This window comes from Mirounga leonina, unplaced genomic scaffold, assembly GCF_011800145.1.
Source record: "Mirounga leonina isolate KUSES-001 unplaced genomic scaffold, KU_Mleo_1.0 Mir_154, whole genome shotgun sequence".
NCBI lineage: Eukaryota > Metazoa > Chordata > Mammalia > Carnivora > Phocidae > Mirounga > Mirounga leonina.
The window spans coordinates 44,980,660-45,005,374 of NW_023270389.1; the positions used below are offsets into that span (position 1 = coordinate 44,980,660).

The 24,715-nt window shown below is 38.7% G+C and overlaps 2 protein-coding genes across 7 annotated transcripts in view; one reads left to right on the forward strand and one right to left on the reverse strand.

Moving 5' to 3' along the window:
• TRMT1L (tRNA methyltransferase 1 like) overlaps window positions 1-16,468 on the reverse strand; it is a 51,244-nt gene extending 34,776 nt beyond the window's left edge. Inside the window, exons 1-7 of one of the 2 annotated variants that reach the window (XM_035010666.1) lie at window positions 16,133-16,468; window positions 11,176-11,283; window positions 9,810-9,923; window positions 5,827-5,891; window positions 4,088-4,217; window positions 2,147-2,270; window positions 1,653-1,732 (exon numbers count right to left, since the gene is read on the reverse strand). In XM_035010666.1, the coding sequence (XP_034866557.1) occupies window positions 1,653-1,732; window positions 2,147-2,270; window positions 4,088-4,217; window positions 5,827-5,891; window positions 9,810-9,923; window positions 11,176-11,283; window positions 16,133-16,391 (880 nt within the window). In that variant the 5' untranslated portion in view covers window positions 16,392-16,468. Of the gene's footprint in view, window positions 1-1,652; window positions 1,733-2,146; window positions 2,271-4,087; window positions 4,218-5,826; window positions 5,892-9,809; window positions 9,924-11,175; window positions 11,284-14,501; window positions 16,102-16,132 lie in introns of those variants that run through there. The other variant, XM_035010667.1, reaches the window with a different exon arrangement.
• Window positions 16,469-16,589: 121 nt separating this feature from the next.
• The window catches only part of SWT1 (SWT1 RNA endoribonuclease homolog), a 99,875-nt gene continuing 91,749 nt past the window's right edge, over window positions 16,590-24,715 (forward strand). For all 5 annotated transcript variants that reach the window (XR_004680271.1, XM_035010662.1, XM_035010663.1 and 2 more), the window contains exons 1-3: window positions 16,590-16,956; window positions 20,216-20,305; window positions 23,013-23,093. Coding sequence is in view for 4 of the 5 variants with exons in the window: in XM_035010662.1 (XP_034866553.1) it covers window positions 16,660-16,956; window positions 20,216-20,305; window positions 23,013-23,093 (468 nt within the window). In the remaining variant the exon portion in view is untranslated. The remainder of the gene's footprint in view (window positions 16,957-20,215; window positions 20,306-23,012; window positions 23,094-24,715) is intronic.

Sequence of the window (24,715 nt, forward strand, 5' to 3'; positions counted from 1 at the left end):
ACGGAGTTTCCTCAAAGAAGAAAAGAAATTGAGTATGATCCAGTAATTCCACTACTGGGAATTTACCCAAAGAAAATGAAAACACTAATTCAAAAAGATATATGCATCCTTATGTTTACTGCAGCATTATTTACAATGGCTAAGATATAGAAGCAACCCAAGTATCCATTGATAGATGAATAAAGAAGATAGTATACATACACAATGGAACATTATTCAGCCATGAAAAAGAATGAGATCTTGTCAGTTGCAACAACATGGACAGACCTGGAGAGTATAATGCTAAGTGAAATAGACAGGGAAAGGCAAATACCATGATTTCACTCATATGTGGAATTTAAGAAACAAAATACACAGAAAAAAGCAGACTCTTAAATAAAGAGAACAAATTGGTGATTGCCAGAAGGGAGGTGGGTCACAGGATGGGTGAAATAGATTAAATGTAAAAAAAAAAAAAAAAAAAGAATAAAGAAAAAGGGTTGTAAGAGAAAATGCTGGCAACTAAATTTGGAAAAGTAGGTTGGGATCAAATTATGCAAGATATTAAACTGCTTTTAACCACTACTTTCCCCTGCAAAGAGGAACTTAAAAAGGACAGCTAACTCCTGCTTTCATCCTTTTGTTACAAAATTCCCCAAAATATACTCCTATAACCGGTAAAAACAACTTGGATTACATACAGGTGGCTTCTTAGAAATGTTCTACCCTTTCTATTACCTTTTCTTTACTGTTACGTTCTTTTGGGAAAAATGTTCTCAGTCTTTAAAATTCCCTCTCACCCCACAGCCGAATGACTAAGCAGTTTATTGCACCACAAAAAAAGAGAGACAACCAAACATCAAGTACTTCCTGGTTGCAGTGAACAAGTATTCTTGAATAAAAGAAAATCGTATCTGAAACTGATCAAATCTGAAAATCCAATTACCAATTTACAGAAATACAGGAGACAGAGGAACATGTTATAAGAATCACGGAGATACCATCAGCAAAAATCTAGACTCTGGAAAAGTCTATAAGGCAAACAAGCTGTATGTCAACAAATAATTATCACACATACAAACAAAATGATGGAAGTGAATATAGATTAAGAAGAGATTTAGACATATCAAACAATGAAATACATAGTCTTTATTTGAATTCCTACTTGATTTTTTAAAAAAATTGTGAGATAATTGGGCATATTTAACATTTGATGATATTAAAAGAATTATTCTTAATATTTTTAGATGTGATAATGGTATCATGGTTTTATCTTTTTAAAATCCTAAAAAAGATAAATAAAAATCCTTATCTTTTAGAGATCCAAGTGAAATATTTACAGATCAAACGACATATCAGTGATTCGTATCAAAATAATGGGGATGAAGGATGGTGGAAGGAGTTATGAGGGAAAGTGCATGGGATACAGCTACAAGAACAAGCGTAAGTTGATAATTTTTGGAGTGAGTGATAGATAGCAAAGGATTCATTTCTTATAGTCTACTTTTGTATATATTTGAAAATTTTCCACAAAATTTCAAATATATGGGTCTTTAAGTTTCAGTTCTTAATCAAAATATTCTGCCAGATAGAATACCCATATAAATTTTCTAAGAAAAAATACTGCATAAATCTGATAATTAAAGGGGGGTTCCAAAAAAAGCATTACTTACCAGTGGCTCCGAAGGCATCTAGACATTCCAAAGGTTTTCGTTCCTCAGCCAAAGCAGCCAAGGTACAGAATATTAGCTGCCTAGAAGAAAGTATAACAATTTGAAATAATTTTACTGTATATGGCTCCATCACTGTAGATTTTATTTTATTTAAGAACAGTGAGATGGGGCGCCTGGATGGCTCAGTCGGTTAAGCATCCCGACTCTTGATTTTGGCTCAGGTCATGATCTCAGGGTTGTGAGATCAAGCCCCACATTGGGCTCAGAGGAGGATGTGAAGCCTGCTTATATATAAAGTTAGGCCTATTTTACTCTCTGAGAAAGAAATTAGTTTGGTAGGAAAAAAGAAAACAATCATTCTGAGAAAATACTAAAACAGATGATTGTCATTCTGTACCTAGTTTTAAATTTCACTATATTAGAATATAAAGATTAAGGAAGGTAATCTGTAATAATTTGAAACATCCCATAACCCTTTTTCCAATTTATCTTACCGATTTAGTTTCATTTTGGGATTAAAATAGGAATCTGTTTTTTGAGGTATAGAATAGTTAGGACAAACTTGTACATCTGTGTCTGCCTCTTTCAAAATTTCATTAGGTGGTTTTGCAGCAGAAGCTAAAATGAAAAAAAAAAAAGATTTCCAGTGAAATACAGTAATTCTTAATATCTAAAACAATACACATTAAAAGAAATAACTTTCCTTTATAATACTTTGTTAATGTAATCAATTAGGTAAATAACGAAAAAAGAAAAACAACCCAAAACTGATTTATTCAGTACTGTCTCTAGGAAAGAGTCGCACTCAATTAAGTATTTGGTGAATTAAAGTTTATTAAGTTAAAATCTTACCTGCCAAGAACATCAATATATCTGTATTACGAAACCTAGTTAAGAACAATAAGCCTAAAATAAAACAAAATCTGGGACTCCTACTCCTGGGTGGGTCAGTTGGTTTTAAGCCTTTGCCTTTGGCTTAGGTCATGATCCTAGGGTCCTGGGACTGAGTCCCACATTGGGCTCCTTGCTCATCATGGAGCCGGCTTCTCCCTCTGCCTGCCACTCTGCCCTGCTTGTGCGTGCGCTCTCTCTGACAAATAAATAAATAAAATCTTAAAAAAATAAAATAAAACAAAATCCTAAAATACCTTTATTGTTCATCAACCACTATACTGTGTTTACATAGGTTGGCTGCTAAATATATCTTACCGTGATATAATGGTTATAAAGTTAGTATCTCTGTTTCATTCCATAAGCATCACGGATGACTAAGAATCACTATACTTCCTGAACATGCTTGATTTCAGAACACTTTCTTATAACTACAATTATAAAACATAAATTATATTCAAATGGGTATGAAGTAATGGGGGAAAAAAAGAGTCTACATTTAGTATACATTAGAATCATTTAGCTATAAATCCAAATGAAATACTGATGTGTTTGTGTGTGTATATTTTAAATATTTAAGAAATGAGACATATATATCTCTGTGGGGAAAAATACAGATTCTTTACGTATGGATTTCTTGATAATATTGTAATCAGAATGTTAACTACATGGCAACCATATTTCCCTTTTTACAGTGCCAAATCACAGTTAACATACCCTAGCATTGTATTTTATATTCTTCTACACCTACCAAAGTGGCATGTGACATATCTCAAAAGATCAGCCTTTCTCAAACCAGATTCTATGAGAAAATTAAGCTCTATAGAAAATTATTTCAGTATTTTTTTCAATTCTTGAAAGAAAGGTACATAATACCATTCTAGATGTATATGAGAGAAATTAATTCATTACATACAACGGATACCTTAGGGCATGAGGTCTTAATTCTTTTTTTTAAAGATTTTATTTGTCAGAGAGAGAGAGAGAGAGAGCACGCACAAGCAGGGAGAGCGGCAGGCAGAACGAGAAGTAGACTCCCTGCTGGGCAAGAAGCCCGATGCGGGACTCGATCCCAGGACCCTGAGATCATGACCTGAGCCGAAGGCAGATGCTTAACCAACTGAGTCACCCAGGCATTCTCTTAATTCTTAAGAGGGGCTGCCTCAGTAATAACAAGCTATTGATAACCTGATTATCACTTCAGGATAATAAATGGTCTTTATATAACTCTACTTCCTTTTTCCAGTGTTTTTCAACAGTAAGTATAACATAGCTATGTATAATCTTTCATTAAGATACCTATGTTTACTTTGGCATCAATCACTTTTTTTACCCACATTAAATATATTTGTTAAACTGAGGACAGTTGAATGTTGTTGGGAGCCTCACAGAAAGAAAACGAAACCTGAAGTAATGGATTAGTACTTAACTAAATGATTTGGTTAAGTCCCTATATTTTATCTACCTGATGTCTGAGAAGAATAACTGGACCACTGTTTAAGGATTTACTTATCAACATATGTTAATGAGATTGCTCAACTTACCAGCAATATACCTGGATTTCGTCTCTCCTTTATTCACATGTCGCCTAACATGTCCCAGCATATCGGTCCTTCTGGTGATTGTTGCTGAACAAATGATACAATGATAATGGGCGCCCATTTTACTGGATATCTATCAAACAGAGTATTTAATTTAAATGTACAGATAAGTTACTAAGACAATGAAACAGAAATTTAAGATTGCAAATTTAAGTATTTTAGTCTATCTTGGGCTTAATGGTGTAGAAGATAGTATTAATATTGCCATCCAACTTTGAAGGGATCTTCACTTCCTTATCTATATTTACACATGCTTTTTACTTACTTTATAATAGACTCCAACTTTAATTTGTTTTTCCCATTCATTCTAGTCAGCATATAACTGTACCCTATTCTCTATAAGTAGCACCTATAAAAATGGCATAAAATTAGCAGCACTGTGTAACAATTTTCTCCAGGAAAATAAAGTCCTGATTTATAATGTTTGCAGCTTTTGTGGTATGTGTACTCTACCATGTTCAACTTCAAGCTACAATCGTGTCAGATTTCAAGCTACTGATGTGACATCACTAAATGTGAGTCTGAGAAGAGACGTGTAATATCCTACTAGAGAGCATGGTTACCATGCAGATATAATATATTTATAAAGAACACGGACAATAGTAAAATAGATATCAGGAAGTAATGAGATTTGAGTACTCACTACCTTTGTTTGTAATATAATTTATGCACTTTAAAATTTATACAATTTAATTTTTAATGATGGCCATTTTTAACAACCAGCTTTCAAGGTTTCTAGAAATATGAGCTAGTTTCACCATACCACTGAATGTTAGAAACATAATAAAAAGTCTAATAGTCCAAGTAAAAAATTTTCACTTTATAATTTCTCATTTAGCTGAGAATAAAAAGACTACTCCAATGGCTTTTTCCTACTTTTGATGCCTTTTACCCTTAGAGCTTCTACCTCCTATTTACTTGGGCTCAAACAGCAAATAGAGAATAGTCGAGAACATTGCATAGGGTTCCTTATAGTACTGTCGTTATCATATTCAAAATGTCCTGGATAGGGCTGATGGACCAACCACTGTCCTGACTACTGCTTAAGAAATGCTTGGGTTTTTTTCTCCCCAGCACTTTACTCTTTTTAGTGACCTGAAAAAAAATTAATAATGAGGACTTCTTAAGCTAATATGCATTCAGGATAGTATTACTAAAAAATATTTTGTAATTTGTATCCCCCCAAACTTAAATGTATCCTAAAAATGAACCTAAGTACTTTTAAAGATATTATTAAGATTTCAGAAAGTTTCTTGATTCTGTCCATTGACAAATTAAAAGAAAGAGCATAGAGAAGGTAAATACGAATTGACATACTAAGATATTTACTAAACATAGAAATTGAAGGCTCTTATTCCATAATCAAAATTTATTTTAAAAGAAAAATAATTACTTTTTATTTAAATTCTTCATTCCAAAATTAGTAAATAGGGTAACTTTCCTTTTGAACACAAGGGAAAAATTTATCTGAAAATTAAAAACTATAAAATGAAAAGTTCAATACAGCAACTCTTTTTTTCATATATCTCATATTTTTCATGCTATGATAATCTGAAAGCACTCAGATACAAAATCTTAAAGTAAACCTCATTGCCAAATATGCCCACAGCCTTAAAGCCAAGTAAAAATTATGCTTTCTTTAAAGAGGGCTAAATTTAAAAAGAAATCTAACATCTGATTACCTGTTCTCCAATAATATTTGGTTTCACTGGTCGACAAGGTAAGTGACAGATGCACATCCTATAACCTAAAGTGAAGAATTGATGGTTGTCATATCAGTGTTCATTAAATATTCAATTATCGTTAAAAATTATTAGCAAATTTTATTTTGTAATAACTGGATTCTTCTTTTATTTATAAGGTCATAATTTATTTGAATGAGACTTAGTTTTATATATTTGTTATATAAGATATAGTACAAAAACAAATACATGAGATCCAGGTTTGAATTCTGGTTCTGCCAAGACTATGTGTTATCTTGGATTTGTCATTTAGCTTCTCTGGGACTCAATTTTATCATCTATTCTCTGACACTGTGACCTTTTCTTAGGCTTCACCTTCTTTGCCTCATACTACATTTGCCATTACACAGCCTCTTTATGATATGGCACTTAGTTCTCTCCCATCTTTCTTAATCTTCTTCATATGTCCTCTTCTCTCTCTTCTACTTTTCTTTTCTTTTTTTTTTTTTTTAAAGATTTTATTTATTTATTTGACAGAGAGAGACACAGCGAGAGAGGGAACACGAGCAGGGGGAGTGGGAGAGGGAGAAGCAGGCTTCCTGTGGAGCAGGGAGCCCGATGTGGGGCTCGATCCCAGCACCCTGGGATCATGACCTGAGCCGAAGGCAGATGCTTAACCGGCTGAGCCACCCAGGCGCCCCTCTCTTCTACTTTTCTAAAAGGTAGATTTTCTATAGGCTTGATCTGCTACATGACTTTTCCTCATTTCCTTGGTAACTTCAATGCCTTTTATGGTTGCAACTATCTCCCCTGGGGGAAGGAATTCCAAATTCTAGCTCTAGTTACTAACTCCTTCCTGAGGACTGGATCTCTATTTCTGATTGCCTGTTGAGGATGTACCACTGGGTTATCAGGTCAGTATTTCAAAAATCTGTCAAGGACTAAATATATCATTTCGTCTTGAACCAGGTCTCTTTTTCATTTTTTAAATAAATGATAATGCCTTCCAGTTGTCCTAACTGTAAGTGATCTCTAACTCCTTTCTTCTCATACCTTGCATCTAATTGTTTCTCTTACTTGTACATACGGAAGTATCCCAGGACGCAGCAACCTTTTCTTTTCCCCATTGATATGTACTCCTATGGTTATCCCATCCAGTCTTTTTTTTCCCCAAGATTTTATTTATTTGAGAGCAAGAGAGTGAGAAAGAGAGAGAGAAGCATGAGAGGGGGGAGGGTCAGAATGAGAAGCAGGCCCCCCGCCGAGCAGGGAGCCCGATGTAGGACTTGATCCCAGGACTCCGGGATCATGACCTGAGCCGAAGGCAGTCGCTTAACCAACTGAGCCACCCAGGCGCCCTATCCCATCCAGTCTTATGGCTTTAAATACCATCTATATTCTGACAATTCCCAAACGTGTATCTCTAGTCCCAACCTTTCCCCCAAACTCAAAATTCTACAGGCTACTTGACATCTCCAGGAGATGCACTTCTCTGCTCAGCAAAGGATACCACCATTTTTATAGCTGCTCAAGTCTCAAGCTCAAGCATTCTTAGCTTATTTCCCCTCACATCTCACTTTTTCTATTCCTTTAGCAGGTCTTATTGCTTCTACCTTAAACATATTTGCCAACTACTTTGAGACTTGATTGCTAAAACAAAAACTGTGATACTTGCCATCTACCAGATCACCACCATGTGAAAAAACCCAACAACTTAATGTACTTAAGAAAGTAAAGAAATGCCATGAGCCATTTAAGAGATGAGAATAACTTGGAAGACAAAGACTAACCTAAAGGTTACACAATGGCTTAAATAAAAAATACAAAAAGAACTTTTTGATAAAAAGACACGATTTACTATACTTTCTTTTTTTTTTTTTTTTTTAAAGATTTTATTTATTTATTTGACAGAGAGAGACACAGTGAGAGCAGGATCACAAGCAGGGGGAGTGGGAGAGGGAGAAACAGGCTTCCCACGGAGCAGGGAGCCCGATGCGGGGCTCGATCCCAGGACCCTGGGATCATGACCTGAGCCGAAGGCAGACGCTTAACGACTGAGCCACCCAGGCGCCCCTACTATACTTTCTTATAAATAATTAAACATAAAAGACATGATGGCCTCTGATTTAGTCTCTAATTCCCTTTTCCCTAAGTAACTAGTGATAACCTTTTACCAGTACTACTAAGAAAATAGTTCTGACTTCTTTTCTGGGTGTCTCATACTGGCTATTTCATCCAGTTTGGTTAAAACTCCAGATAACCACACTTAGCAACACCTATGCTCACAAAATCATGCAAATATAAGTATGCATATGCTTAACATGGATATTTAGGGCTTTTTTTGGGAGATTTTTTTTTTTATCTAAATGTAATATCATAAAATCTTACACACACACACGCTGTTTTCAATAGCAGTTTATAGTGGAAATCCTTCCAAGTAAGCTAGTATGGATCTAATATATACTCTTTACAATGGCAGCATAATATTTCATGGTATGTATACACCATAATACAGTCAACCAACCCTCTTTTATTTTAGTTTCAAGTTTTTGTCACTAAGTAAATGCTGCAGTGAATATTCTTTTTTTTTTTTTTTTTTAAAGATTTTATTTATTTATTTGAGACAGAGAGAATGAGAGAGAGAGAGCACATGAGAGGGGGGAGGGTCGGAGGGAGAAGCAGGCTCCCTGCCGAGCAGGGAGCCCGATGCGGGACTCGATCCCGGGACTCCAGGATCATGACCTGAGCCGAAGGCAGTCGCTTAACCAACTGAGCCACCCAAGCGCCCGCTGCAGTGAATATTCTTGTGCATCTATCCTTATCAACTGATTCTTTTACTCCCAAAAGAGGGAGTACCTGGTGGAGAAATAAGTGTATTTTAAATTTTAAAAATGTTGCGAGATCTCTGGGGCGCCATAACCGACTGAGCCATCCAGGCATCCCTGAACTATGTTTTAAAAAGCTATACTTTTTCTTTTATGTTAGAACAACTACCATCTGACACATAATTTTGAAAGCGTAATAAATGCAAAACAAAATAAAATATATGGTATGAATATTAGAAAAAAAGAAGACAATGTCTTTTTTTCTGCTGATGGCTTAAAAAGATTAGACTTAGTAAGAGTAGTGGGATATAAGATAAATATTTGAAATCATAACCTTTCTCTACTCTATATACATGGAAATTAGAAAAAAGGCACCAATTACAGTAGTGACAAAAATGACACAATTTGGGGGACTAAATTTAATAAGAGGTCTCATAAAGAATAAAATTAAAGAACAAAAGATGAGATCTTACCAAGTAAGAAGACTTCCTAGATAAAATCAATTATTAGATTCTGAGAGTGAATTATGTGAATTATTCATATTTGGCTTTGGCTTTTGGCTCAGGTTAGGATCCTGGGATCCTTGCTCCACGGGGAACCTGCTTCTCCCTCTGCTTGTGCTTGCTCTCTCTAATAAAGAAATAAAAATCTTAAAAAAATAAAAAAATAGGGGTGCCTGGGTGGCTCAGTTGTTAAGCGTCTGCCTTCGGCTCAGGTCATGATCCCAGGGTCCTGGGATCGAGCCCCGCATCAGGCTCCCTGCTCAGAGGGAAGCCTCCTTCTCCCTCACCCACTCCCCCTGCTTGTGTTCCTGCTCTCGCTCTCTCTGTCAAATTAATAAATAAAATCTTTAAAAATAAAAATAAAAAAATAAAAACTAAAAAACTAAAACATAGTTCAAAAAGTTATGGGGACCCCCAGGACCAAGCAAAGTACCGAGTATAGAACAGATGATTAAAAATGTTTGCTAGAGTAAACTACACTTGCAACATACATCTACTGCCTAGAGAGTTACATGGTCATTTGCTAAGAAATACATTAAAAGGACATCAAATCCCTCATAATTTTAAATGGAAAATATTTATGTTCACAATAAAATTCCAAAACTTCTATCAAATCTTGACTCATTTACTTTTTAGCAAGCACAAAAATACTAACCTTCAAATTCAACTGAGACTTTCCAGTGTAAATTTTGAAGGTGACGACGAAGCTTATGGCTATTACAAGCTCTGAATTTCTCCTTGGGGCACAATGGACAAGACTGTTTGTTTCCTGACCGGGGGGGAAAAAAAAAAAACCAATAAAACACAGAATAGACTATTAATGCCTCGATTTAGCTACAAGAGAAGTAGCAGGGGACTCTCTCCACCCAACACACACACTTCTCAGATAATGTCTATGTTAACATTAGGGAGAGTCACCTCTGCCTCAACAGGTAGTAGTTAATAATCAGCACATGGTCAGTGATTGATTTTTTTACCCTAAACGCTCCTCTCTGGGGCTAGCTGATATCTTTGTTGCCACTGGGAACAGACAAAATGAGAAAGTGATAAAGTACATGATATCCCTCCAGCCAAAATGCCTGCGAGAGACAGCATCACTATGTACTTTGGACAGGGAAGAAGGCAGTACCTGTCACCCTCGCAGAGTGGCAGGAGCAGGGCAGACAATGTAAGCACCTGCTCTGGCAGCAACAAAAACAGTGAACATGCAGAGTAAGAAAAATGGAAGGAGTGAAAGGAGTAAGTGGGATCCCAGATAACTGCTATTCTGGGCCAGGGAGCATGGTTAGAGCCACCGTATCCTATTAGTGAATTTCTAAGTTCTTCCTTATTTATTAATGAAAAGATTATGGATTGTAAAAATAGAAGTCTTATTTAATCAGAAATGTAATATATCTCAAATAAAAACTTTGATAGTAACAAAAAAATTAAAATCTCAAATTCAGGTTTAAAACGATAAAAATACACAAAAATAATGAGCAACTCGCTTAATTTTTAATCCAACAAATATCTTTAACATATAGCACACTGCAAGTAGAGTCAAAATTAATTTTTCAATATACTCTGCTTACTTCAAAAAACCATGAAGTGATACTGAGGATGGAATTCAAGCACTAAGGATGGCAAGACAGTAAGAGAGGAGCTGGAGGAGCTTGAGGCCTGACAACAATGAGGAACTCTTGTTCCAGACTTAAATTGCCCACCTGGGGACTTCGTTTACATGACCGAATATAAGCCTCTTGTTATTAAAGGCACTGTTTTTTGGATTTCTGTTACTTATAGCTAAATGCAATTCCTAACTTATAGAAGACACAGTCCTTATATATCCACGAAATTGTAATTTCCTTGAGGAACTGTGAAACAGTTTGTCCCCACAGCACCTGTGAATGTAGAAGGCTACCAATTTCCTGAATGAAAAAGTTTTATCATTGCTCTAGTTTCTCAGCAAATTTTCATGAGTTGAAAGATAAAAAGCCAATAGAAATTAAGGGGGAAAAAAAACCTTAAAAATATGGAAATACCTGCATCAAGATTATCTGAGTTCAATGAACTGGCAGAGTCAAAATCTTCAGCTACGAAGGCTAACTTCTCTAGATCAGCAAGCTGCCTTTGGATTGAGATGTGTCTCTCTGAAAGGAAATTTTAAGAGTTAGAAGATTATGTGTTAACAATCTGAATTCCAGTTCTATTTTTATTTGATCACGTCACAGATACGCCACTTTTATTTCCTGTAGCATCGTGCCCAGTGCCTAGATGGGGAATACTGCTGCAATTCTGCCTATAAAATGACAAGCGTGCCTCAGAAGGCAAAAAGTTGGGGAACAAACTCCGCTGTGTAACTTCACACCTTTAAAGTTTTATCTAATTATTCAATATAATTCTACAAAAAAATGTTTTTACTCTGTAGAAAATGCTGAGGTAAGAAACATAAGCCACACTTCCTATCTTTAAAGAACTTTCAAGAGGGGCACCTGAGTGGCTGTCGTTAAGTGTCTGCCTTCGGCTCAGGTCATGATCCCAGGGTCCTGGGATCGAGCCCTGCATCGGGCTCCCTGCTCAGCGGGAAGCCTGCTTCTCCCTCTCCCACTCCCCCTGCTTGTGTTCCTTCTCTCGCTTCGTCTCTGTCAAATAAATAAATAAAATCTTGAAAAAAAAAAACTTTCAACAGGCAGGAGAGATATTGTTATGTTATCTACTAACTGTAATACAATGCAGGATGAAATGAATACCAGGGGTAAAGTAATATGATGTGGGCATACAGAGGAAGGAGGAATTAATTTCAACAAGTGTCTTTGAGAATGTCTTCACTGAAGAAGTGGCATTTGACTGTGACTATGAATAGAATTTCAATAAGCAGAGACTTGGTGGCTGGCCTTATAAACTGAAGTAATCTCATGAAAAGCATAAGGTGTAAAAAAAATACAGCCACCTCTATCCCACCCCTGGTTAGAATGTACTATGTCTGGAGAATGGAGGTGGCAGAAGAACACAAACAGCCAAAAATGTACAGATCATGAAAGGCTTAAATTCTATGTAAGTTAGTCTGGACTGTCCTCTTCCGGCAATGTGAAGTCTTTGCAGGTTTTTGAGGTAGTGAATGGTAGGATCTGAATGCGTTTCAGGTTATGTCTGGCTGTAGAACCAAAAATCAATAACTGAGGTGAGAATTTAGTAATAGAAAGGTATAGAACAGATGGTAAAAAAAAAAAACAACAAAAAACTTTGGGTGTGAGAAATAACCATGAATGAAGAGTGCATTCAAGAATGACTCTAAGATTTCAAGTTTATATGGTTAAGAATAATGGTACCATTAACCAATAAAGGAAGAGGAAAACATTTTTGGCATAAAAGAAGAGGAAAAGAGAAAAAGGAATTTAGTTTTTGACATAGTGTGTTTGATGTACTACTCAACTCATCCTCAAGTTCAGTATGCAGTTGAGTTGTTTTTGGAGTCAGGAGGGATATAAATCATAAATACACGGTAGGTGAAACTAGGAGTTGAAGAAAGCCTAAGGAAAAAAACATTGTGAAAAAAAGAGAAGGCCAAAATCCAGTCCCAGTAACATATTTTTAGCTCTCTCAAACATTACACGTTCTGACATATTTGTAAACTTTAGAATATATGAATAAATCTTTCCAAAGTATATTTAACATATTCTTGATTATGGGCATGGGGGATGCATTCCCTAATGCCACTGAACCCACTACTGATTAATATAAATGGTTACAATTCAGAAGTGACATATGGAGGGATATAGGTAACATAAGAGACACTGAGGAAAAATAATCAGGAGGGTAGATTCAAAAACAATAAATGGCAAGGAGAATCAAGATAAGGCAGAAGCCAAGAAAAAAGAGAATGTAAAAGATAACTGTTCAACACTAAGTATCGCAAATAGTTGTACAAATCAACAGAAAACTACTGGATTTAGTATTCAGCAGGTCTCTGGTGACCTTTAAGAAAAAAGGTTCAGGGGTGCCTGGGTGGCTCAGTCGGTTAAGCGTCTGCCTTAGGCTCAGGTCATGATCCCAGGGTCCTGGGATAGAGCCCCACATCAGGCTCCCTGCTCAGCAGGAAGCCTGCTTCTCCCTCTCCCACTCCCCCTGCTTGTGTTCCCTCTCTCACTGTGTCTCTCTGTCAAATAAAAAAATAAAATCTTTAAAAAAAACAAAAAAAAAGAAAAAAGGTTCAGTGAGGTGTGCCAGAATACAAATGGGATTGGAAGAAGAAATAAAGTGTAGAAAATCACATAGATTATTTCAAAAAGTGTGGCAGTATAAAAAAGGAGATAGGTGGTGCTTTTTCTTTCCTTTTAAGGAGAGACCTGAATATCCATAACCCAAAGGAAAGTAATGTTTACAAAGTAGGAGCTTGAATATACAAATACAAGAAGACTAGGAGCTGAAAATTGGCAGGAAAAGATCCCCAACCAGAGAGGAGATGATGGTAAACCATAAGGCTCTCTAGTACTCATTATTCAATTAGGTTATACAGTTTAGAACCTTAAAAACCTTTTAAATTCTGTTCTTGGTATTGCTACCTTCCTGCCTATTCCTTTCCAAGCTTCACTCCCAGTTCCTTTTTTTCACCCTTCTATATAATTTATGTCCACAAATAAACAGTAAGCGGCAGGGGATATGACTTCCTCATTTTTGTAATGGTTAAATGCCTAGTACAGTATCTTGCACACAGCAGGCACTATGGCTTGTTAAATAATTTTAAAAAATCATTGGTCTTTTTGGATGCAGTAGCACACGGAGTCAATAATTTTGGAATTCAGCACTACCAGACATTACTGCTGAAATTTATTGAAAGACAAATTTTTACCTCATTTTTAAATGAGAAAAACAAAGAGCAACAACTCTTATCGTTTGTCATACCAGGTATTGTTCAAATGACTTTATAATAAGATGTAATTTCTATAATAGGCAAAACTTTTCCCTTATGAAGAAAAACTTAATTGCTAGGTGAGACCGCAAGATTCAGGCAACAAATCCATATGTACAAATCAATCCTGCGAATTTGCAATCATAAAGGCTTTTGGCTTCCAAAGTTCAAAGTTCTGTTTATGTGAAATTATATAGTACTATATAAGCCTGTGCTTACTGAGATCATTCTAAGTTGTACAAAATAAGAGACGGCCCTGGTAAGTTAGAAGAGAACAATGAAAATCCTGTGGTCCACTATTAAAACTCTCAAAGATCTGTCTAAAGATTCATGATATGCCTATGTATGTACACCTCTCAAATCACCTTCTGTTTCAAGACAGTAGATATCAGACAATCTGTACTTTTATCACTCAAACTTTTTGTAACATGCTAATAATCCCAAAGTCAATAGGCAAACCTCTTGTTAAATCAGATGAATCCAAGATGCTAGCAGGTTCTTTTACAACTTCTGATACTTTTTCCTCATTTTTCAGTTCTATTTCAGATATGCCATCTTCATCTTGCCTAGTTAAGACTGATTTCAAAGGACTAACTAGACCACATAAAAATAATTTTTAAAAATGTGATTAATACATATTTCTAATGCATTTTGGATTTCTCAATCATTACATATTTGCCCCAATAATGCATTTTTCAGGTTTCTCAAACATCATACATTCTTCAAATTACATACTTTAAATTGTGGAATATGTATCTTCCCAAACTATGTTTAACATTCTTGCTGGTGGGGAGGTGGAGAAAGCACACATTCCCTAAAGTTGCTGAACCAATTCTGATTAATATAAACAAATTCAATCTAGAGATGAGGAAGGGAGGCTACTTACTCAGGAGAGTGTACCACCGCCTCCCCCTCCCCCCCCCAGTTGTGGGTGAAGAAACGATTGTCCTTATTTTGCAACTACTAGCTCTGATCTTATATGAGGAGAGGCATACCTAAGGCACGGCCTCTTTGTCTTTTCTGTGATCAGCTCTACATTTTTTTTTTTTTTGAAAAGGACTTAAATCATTTAATTAATTTCCCCATAATTTACAGATGAGGAAACTGAGATCCAGTCAGCTCTACTCTTTAATCTACTATAACAATTTTTATGTGGCTTTAAAACTTCAAAGTAACTCTATTAGACTACAACTACCCAAGTGTTGTATAAATATTAAATTCGCAACTGTCCTAGAAGTAGGAAAGAAAATGAATTAATTTACTTTGTTATAATTTAGAAAGAGCATAAGGGTCAATTTATGGACCACAAAGTAATTTTTTAAAAAAAACTTTCTTAGACTTTACACTTAAAAGTGTTCAGAAGATTCTTAAGTGTTTCTCTTTACGGTCCAATAAATCACCACTTAGAAAACATGCAAGCACACACATTAGCACAATAACACGGGCTATTAATTTTCAACAGTCCACTTCTGATGGAACGGAGTGCAAAACTCAATTGGTATTTATGACTGAGGGAAGACATCCATAATTTAGTCGACCTTTTCTTAAACTACTTATCAGCCTCAAATTCTTTTTGGAAGCAAGCTGCTAAAGAAAATTAAATAATAAGAAAAACCCATCTATTTGTGTATATCGAGCATAAAAACTAGTTGATAGTAATGGTTTCTAAATCTTGGCAGCTAGGATCTACTACAGTAAACAGGCTGCCTTGGTTACCATCTCACATTTTGAAGGACTTAGTGAACCATGGAAGACGGGGTTGAGAGGGAAACTACCAAATTAATGTAACTTCTATCTTCGTAGCAGAAAAAGACCCCCTTTAACGAAGAAGCCCTCAACCTCATTATTTCCTTTTATCTGCAGCACTCCTGGCCTCCACAAATCCTTCACCATGATGTCGAGGTTTGTGCCTTCTCCCATTCTGTACCCGCTTTACCCACTATATGGGTCCCTCCTTCCTCCCCCTCCACATTCCTAAACCTGCCTTTCCCCATTAAACCATCCCAGTGAAGAAGGGCCTCCCCTACTCCCCAGCAAGGCGCACTTTCTCGCTTCTTTGCGGCAGAAAGATCTAGGCCTCCTGCACTTACTGCTTTCAGCCTCGTCAGGGGCAGAGGCTAGGGACGGGGACAGGGCCGGAGCCTGGGCCAGGGCAGGGGCTGGGGCTGGAGCCGAGGCCGGAGTCGGAGCCGAGTCCGGGGCCGGGGCCGAATCCGGGGCCGAATCCGGGGCCGGAGCTGGGACCCGAGCCGAGTCCGGGGCCGGGGTCGGGGTCGGGACCTGGACCTGGGCCACCTCCACCTCCTCCTTCTCCTGGGTTAGCAGCTCCTCCTCCGCCATATTCTCCATAGTTACCGCCTCCGTGCCAGGCCCGCCCGGGGACCAGGAGGGGCTCACGGCGGGGTGAGAGAACTGGCGTGAATGCCCAGAGGGCTGGATCCAAGGAGTGGGAAAGCAAATGGGAAGGGCTGGATGCGTGCAACAGACAAAAGATGAAGAACCAGTGACCAAATCCTGTCAGCAGAAAAATAAAAAGCCAGAGGCAGCGATTCGCAGTCCCGTCCGCTTCCCTTTCCCTGAGGCGTGACGACGGCGCCACAGCCTGCGCAGCAACGTAATGGGGACGGCGTCCAATGAGGTAAGAGAGTTCCGCTTCCACGGTGCGTCTCCGTTCCAGCCGTCAACCAAGGAAGCGAATCAAGACTACAATACCCAGGGTGCAGCGCGCCAGCTGGGGCGGAGCCGGAGTTCCAAGTCCTTGGAGGAAGTAAATGCAAAGCTAAACAAACACTCGGAGCGTTGGAGTAGTAGTCTGGGTCCGAGTGCAGGACTACATTTCCCAGCGAGCATCGGGTCCAGGGGGGACCCTTTTTCTTGGTCTGGGCCTCCGGTGTCGCCACCGCTGCGGGCACTGGTAAGGTAACTGGGGTGCTGGTTGACGTTTTGCTGGGCAGGTTCCCATCTCTCTCCCTCCGGTACCCTAGCGGGTGGCCAGCCGGTCAGAGGATTCCGGAGGCCCCTCAAGCCTGGGCGGGGCGACTCTGTAGGCGGATCCGGGGTTGAGTCCGCTCAGTGAAGGGTGTGGTTCTGGTCGGCTCTGCCTCTGGAGTTGCCCCTCGCTCAGAGCGAGAGTCTGGTTTCTTTCTGCGTAGCCCCTGGGCCGCGGCGGCTTCCGAGCAGTTAAGGAGCTTCTCTGCTAGTCTGGTTGATTTGGAATCGGGCTCTGCGCTTCCTTTCGCACCCTCATCCACACCGTGACCTGAACACGTCTCCTTTTGTCTTTACTTTGCTTTAACCTACATATTCCTGTTATCATCAGCACTGCCCTGTGGTTGTAGGAGTTCTGTGGGTAGAGAAGAGGGTGTGTTTGTGCGCGCGCCCCACGCTTATAGTTAGACTTAATAACCAGAGCTCTGAGTGTGTTGAGCTTTGCGGCACTTGGTTGATGCGATTCAGATTCCACACGGCATCTGCCAGTGAGTCCTCTGGCCCGCGTACTTCTCTTCCCTTGACTCTCCGGCCTGCTTGAACTTCAGTCTCACGCATTCATGCCCCTGGCGCAGACAGGAAAACTTGAGTTTTCTGGCCGCTCTTTCTTCCCGGGACTGGTCCGAATGTTATAGGCAGCAGGGAAGGAGAGGGAAGCCCCTTTTAGTCTTAGGAGACTCACGCTTCCAGCTGGGTTTTTCCTGGTTCATAAAGCTGATACTTAATGCCTACCTATATCATTGGTCTATTTATTTCCTGCTTGTTTCGGAGCCCAGGTGAGAGCAAGTGTGATTATTTGGCACTTTGAAAGTGTAACAGAATTAGTTACCACCTCCCAGCCCTCCCAACCCCCCAGTAGTTAGGAAGTGTACATGTAGGCTTTTTCCCCCTCCTTCCCTAGTGAGTTATAGTTCTAAAGTCCTCATAATGCCTTCAACCTCAACTTTAAAAAAAGAAAAGATTTATTTATTTTAAGACATAGAGAGCATGCGAGTGGGGGGAGTGGGGCAGAGGGAGAAGGAGAGAGAGAGAATCCCAAGCCGACTCTCCTGGACAAGCGCTGAGTTGGAGGCCGGGCTGATCTCACCTGCCCGAGATTAGGACCCCAGCAGAAACTAAGAGTGCCATGCTCAACCCACGCCAACTTTTAACTAGTTTTCCTGAAAGTATAACTGCCTCACTGCTCTTAACAGTCAATTAAAAATGGGAAAATAACACGTTATAATTTACGGGAATGAGTAGTGGCTAATAATATTTCTGCATCATCAAAGCATCATTGATTTTTTTTCTATTTCCAAAAGGCTAGATGGTTAATTGAAAGCTTGATTCACTGTATCAGTCTCATTATTTAACACCAGCTGGAAACCGGAAGATGAAAATGGTTAGATTTTAGCGTGTGGATTCTATGGGAATTTTAGTAAGGGTTTCTAAGCATGGTCTGTGTCTTGAGACATTCTAAAAAAAGGAATCTTCAAAGCTTGAAGATTATATTAAGTGGCTGTATTATTCATCTGTTGCTGCCTAAGTTATCCTAAAACTTAGTGGTTTAAAACAACAATAAACATTACTTCACAGTTTCTGTGCCTCAGGAATTCAGAAGTGGCTTTCTGGGTGGACCTGGTTCTGAGTCTCAGGAGGTTGCAGTGAAGATATCAGCCAGGGATGCTTCCCCTCAAAGGCTTGATTAGGGCTACAGGATTAGCTTCAAAGCTGACCCGCTCACATGCCTGGCAGTTGGTTCTTTTTTAGCAGTGGGCTTCAGTTCGCTGGTGGGCAGCTCCATGGGCTACTTGATTGTCCTCATGATATGGTGGCTGGCTTTCCCTAGAGTGAGAGAAAAACACAAGCCACAGTGTCTTATATGACCCAGCCACATACTGCCATATGGCAGTTCCTATTGGTGTCACAGGCCAGCGCTATTTAGTATGAGAGGACTCGCCTGAGAGTGTAATTACCAGGCAGCAGAGATCATCAGGAGCCACTTTGGAGGCTGGCCAACTCAGGAAGTCTCCCCTTTGAGTTGATATTTTGATTTTCATGAAATCAACACGAATTTCACACTATTATAAAACATTTGTCATGGTAAATGTATATGTGTTTTTCCTGATAGTCCACTATCTGCAGTGATTTTTTTTTTCAATTGGCTTATGGGTGAGAGGTTGAAATTTAGCCTTATTTGGTATTCAGAGCAACAACATAAGATGAACGTGGATCAGTTTAAATTGTAGAAGTTAACATAAGTAGTACATTGCCTCTAAACAGTTCATTTCATGCAATTTATTATTATTTTTTATTGTACCTTTCCCCAACATGGAATAGAATCCTTCGAAGAAGAAGGGGAAAAGAAGATTATTCCGCTAATCTGGAAGCTCAGCTGTGAATTCAGTTGTTGCCATACATTATCTTACAAAGCAAAATTTTGGGGTAAATTAGGATTGTTCTTAGAAGCCTATATTAAATATTCTTTAATTAATTTTTATTATTAGATTTTCTCTTAGCTGTCAGCATTTTCTTTCTCTTTATATTCATCGAACCATTCTAAAAGTTTGATTTGATCATTCTTTCATAGGACTTAACTTACTGTGGTCATGATTGACCATGAGTACTTGCAATTGCCTGTTTTCTAGCCTTTCTTACATTCATAGTTTCCATATGTGTCACTATCAGCAATAAATTCTCCTTTGGGCTTTGCTGCTAGACTCCTTTTATATCTTCCCGTCCCAGCAGACCTGATGAGGTTCCCATTCTCTGGCCTTTCGATTCCAGCACAGGATTCTTCTGTTACACACTAAGTTGAATGGAGGGTGTGTCAGGAAAATAAAGACTTAGAATTTTGAGGCATAGGTTGAGCAAAATACAGCAGTCCTATAGGCAGTTTTCAATGGTGATCTGAAGCTGGAGAGAGAAGGTCAGGGCTAAAGGCAAAGTTTTGAGAGGTCATTCCTAAAAAGGTGGTAGATGAAATTGAAGGAGAGGAAGAGATCATTATGACGGAGACTGTAAGTGAAATAAAGTGGAACAATGAGAGAATCCTGTTGTCTTGGGAATGGTTGTAAGATGGAAATCATTTTGTAAAACTCCAGTCTTTTTATAAAGTTTTCAGTTTTATAACTGAAAGATTAATTTCTAATGTATTTTGTTGTGATGGTGGTTAAAACAAAACACCTAATGTGTTTTTATTTTAGCTTTTCAAAATGTCCAACAGAGAATCTTGTGGCGAAAAAGAGAAGTCTCAGAGAAAAGGCACCACTGCATCACCCAACTTTGACGTAGAAGTAAGAATTTTGATTTACTGACCCAAAGATACCTTTTTTTTGCAGTTCATTTTTATGTAATGAAAAAAAAAACCTCAGTTTTATGTAGATGTGTATGAGATATGTAAATGAGATATGTAAATGTTTTGTTTTGCCCTTCTGACCCAGGAGAGGTAATTTGTTTTTCCCATTCTCCACCCCCATTCTTTACTCGCATTATTTTATTGATTGCTCACAACTGTATGAGGTAGGTACCATTATTATCCCAATTATACAAATGCCAGAACTGAGGCTTATGTAAGTAATTTGCCTAGGCATTCCTGACTTGACTCTAGGTCCCCCAGATTCTCCTTTACATGGAAATAACTCACCAGTAGACCTTTTGCACATCGCCTTTGTCATTTACTCAGCATTGACTAAGATTATATGCTCATCAGTCAGAATGGGCTATCCTGTGCAGGGGAGGCTAAGGGTAGGGAATGCATGCTCACACTGCCTTAAGAAGTATTTTACTAGATGAAATTTAGGATATTCAATTAATTGAGCTGAGTGTTGTCTCCAGGACGCAAGAGTGCAATGTGACTGATGTAATAAAACAAACAAAAAAACCCCCTGCAATTAGTTATTTTTTTTAATATTTAAAAAAATTTTTTATTTATTTGACAGAGAGAGACACAGTGAGAGAGGGAACACAAGCAGGGGGAGTGGGAGAGGGAGAAGCAGGCCTCCCACTGAGCAGGAAGCCTGATGTGGGGCTCCATCTCAGGACCCTGGGATTATGACTTGAGCCTAAGGCAGATGCTTAACCGACTGAGCCACCCAGGCGGCCCATCCCCTGCATTTAGTTTTATTATAAACTCTCTGAATAGTCTGCATAGTGCATCCTCAGAATTAGGGTTCATGCTGTAATACCATCCACAATGAGAGACTAAAGTCTAGCAAAGGTGAATATTCCCTATGGAAGTGATTTCTGTGCTAGCAGATGAGTTCATAAGGCCTTTAGACGACCTGGATAAAGTATTCTAGGGATCATTACACTTTTTGGTGTTTGTTCTTTGCTTACTAACTTTCCGATTACTAATTTGGCCTCCCAAGTATAGAGATAATTGGAAAGGGGACCCTGGAGTATGGCCATGCAGTACCATGGTGTCTTTGATTTATATATTCCCCAATTTGGCACTAATAATTGGCATGCTGTTTGCAGTTCGCCTCCGACTCTCCTAACCTACTTGAATCAGACTTTTTCAGGCCATCACTCCTCCAAATATGCTTTCATCAAGGCCAGCAGTGGTTTCCATGTTGCTAAATCCATCGATCAATTTTCAGACTTCCTCTGACTTGACCCATCAGCAGTATTTGACATAGCCAATTGCACCTTCTCCTTGAAACATTTTCTTCACTTAGCTTTTGAGACACCATATTCTCCTGATTTTCCTTTACATTGGTGACTGCTTCGAAATGTCCTTTGCTGATTCCTCTTCATCTTCCTAAACTATAACCTTTCAAGTGCCCGGCTTCATTTACCCTATTTAGAAATTGCAATTCCATTCTTTCATTTGGTTGGGCCAAAATCTTGGTTGTCATCCCCTACCTGCATCCAGTCTATCAGCAAATTCTATCAGCTTTCTCTTGATAATATAGAGTCCGACTACCTCCTCTGCTATCACAACGATCCAGACAATCAGCTTGCTTCCCCAGATTGTTCCAGTAGTTTCCAAATTTATCTCCCTGCTTCCACCTTTGCCTCTCATTGTTCTCTTCCAGAGAACAATGCCCCCAGAATGATCCTATTAAAATGTAAGTCAGATCATGTCACTCCTCTGCTCAGTACTTTCTGGTAGTTTCCCACTTCACCCAGAGTAACAGCTGAAGTCCTAGCTGGGGCCAAGAAAACAACTGGCCCTCCCCATCTGGCCTTCTCATTCTCCCATTGCTTTCTCCGTTTTGTGATTCCTTGCTACTATTCCACCAATAAATCCTGGCACATTCCTGCCTCAGGGGCTTTGCCCTTGAATGGAAAACTCTTTCCCTAGATATTCACATGGCTTCTTCTTCACTTCTTCAGGTCTCCAGGCAGATGTCAGCTTATCAGTGGGGCCTTTCCTGACTACCCTGTTTAAAATTGCAGCTGCCTCCATGCCCACCTCCAAGCCCTTCCTGCCCTCTTTCTCTGCTTTATTTTTTTCCAGCACATTGTTTGACTCACTAAATATATTACTTGTTTATTTGTAAAATTCCTGCCCGATATTTTGACCTCCATGAGGGCAGGGACTTTTGTGTTTTCATTAATCTGTCCCCACCGTCTAGAATGTCTTTGATACACGGTAAGTCCTCAAATATATGTTTGTCCTGGGTCTACTGAACTTTGGATCCCCTGGGAAATGACTGGATATATGGTTTTGCTTTGTAGAAGACTGAGTTCCACCAAGGCGATGCCTCCTCCCAACGCCTTTATCTGAGCTGTCAGCTGACCTGCTGTAGCACCTGTGTCCTATCTCATCTCTAATTCAGGAGCGCCTAGATCTTCTGATTTCTACTTGAGTCTTCCTTCTAGTTGAGTTTCCCTCCCTCTTACCAAAGTTTGTGTGCCTTTAAACATTTCCCCCCACCCTTGAAGTTTATTATGAATGTAGAATGTTAGTTTATGATAACAGTGATTAAATAACACTATCTTATATTGTGCTTTATTTTGTGCTTTTCTTTCCTTTTTTCCAAATGCCATTCTTAGGATAGGACAGAGAAAAAAACTTCAAGTTCTACTAGTTCAGCTTGCTGTGTAAGGTCTGTTTCATCAGAGAAGAGAAGACTGGTGAGTGTATACTGTAACTAACTCTAGGTATTATTTATATTAAAGTTTTAATGTGTAATTAGAAGGTTTATGATATAAATTCCCCCATTACTTTTCTACTCATCTTTTCTTTTTTTTTTAAAAAAGATTTAATTAATTTATTTGACAGAGAGAGATACAGCGAGAGAGGGAACATAAGCAGGGGGAGTGGGAGAGGGAAAAGCAGGCTTCCCGCCGAGCAGGGAGCCCAATGCAGGGCTCAATCCCAGGACCCTGGGACCATGACCCGAGCCGAAGGCAGACACTTAATGACTGAGCCACCCCGGCACCCCTCTTTCTTTTATACTTTGTGATAGCCAACAGAAAGAAAACCAGTGTTTGATTTCTTCCTTCCTTCTACTCACCAAAAAGCATTTATCAAGTTATTTCTTTGTGCTGGTAGACCCTATCATGTGGGGTTAGACAACATGGATATAAATTAAGAGAGGTTTTTTTTAATTCAGTTAGCCAACATATAGTACATCATTAATTTAAGATGTAGAGTTCAGTAATTCATTAGTTGCATATAACACCCAATGCTCATCACATCACGTGCCCTCCATAATGCCCATCACCCAATTACCCCATCCCCCATTCCACCTGCCCTCCAGCAACCCTCAGTTTGTTTCCTATAGTTAAGAGTTTCTCATGGTTTGTCTCCCTCTCTGATTTCTTCCAATTCAGTTTTCCTTCCCTTCCCCTATGATCCTCTGCACTATTTCTTATATTGCACGTATGAGTGAAACCGTATGATAATTGTCTTTCTTTGATTGACTTATTTCACTCAGCATAATACCCTTCAGTTCCATCTACGTCGATGTAAATGGTAAATATTCATCCTTTTTGATGGCTGAGTAATATTCCGGTGTGTGTGTGTGTGTGTGTGTGTGTGTGTGTATACACACCACATCTTCTTTATCCATTCATCTGTCGATGGATATCTGGGCTCCCTCCACAGTTTGGCTATTGTGGACATTGCTGCTATGAACATTGGGTGCAGGTGCCCCTTTGGGTCACTCCATTTGTATCTTTGAGGTAGATACCTAGTAGTGCAATTGCTGGGTGGTAGGGTAGCTCTGTTTTCAACTTCTTGAGGAACCTCTATAATGTTTTCCAGAGTGGCTGCACCAGCTTGCATTCCCACCAACAGGGTTTCCTTTTCTCCACATCCTCGCCAACGTTTGTTGTTTCCTGACTTGTTAATTTTAGCCATTCTGACTGATGTGAGGTGGTATCTCATTGCACAATTTTCAGTGCAATGAGATACCAATGAGATACTATATCTCATTGCACAATGTCAGTGCACAATCTCTATTTCCTAAATGATACATTTTTTTTTCTTTCTTTGATTTGTTGTTTCCTTGATGCCAAGTGATGTTGAGCATTTTTTCAGGTGTCTGTTGGTCATTTATATGTCTTCTTTGGAGAAATGTCTGTTCATGTCTTCTGCCCATATCTTGACTGGATTATTTGTTTTTTGGGTGTTGAGTTTGATAAGTTCTTTATACATCTTGGATATTAGCCCTTTATCTGTTATGGCATTTGCAAATATTAAGAGAGTTTTTAAGTCTTTTCCCATATATGGTTATATTTGGCTTTATAAT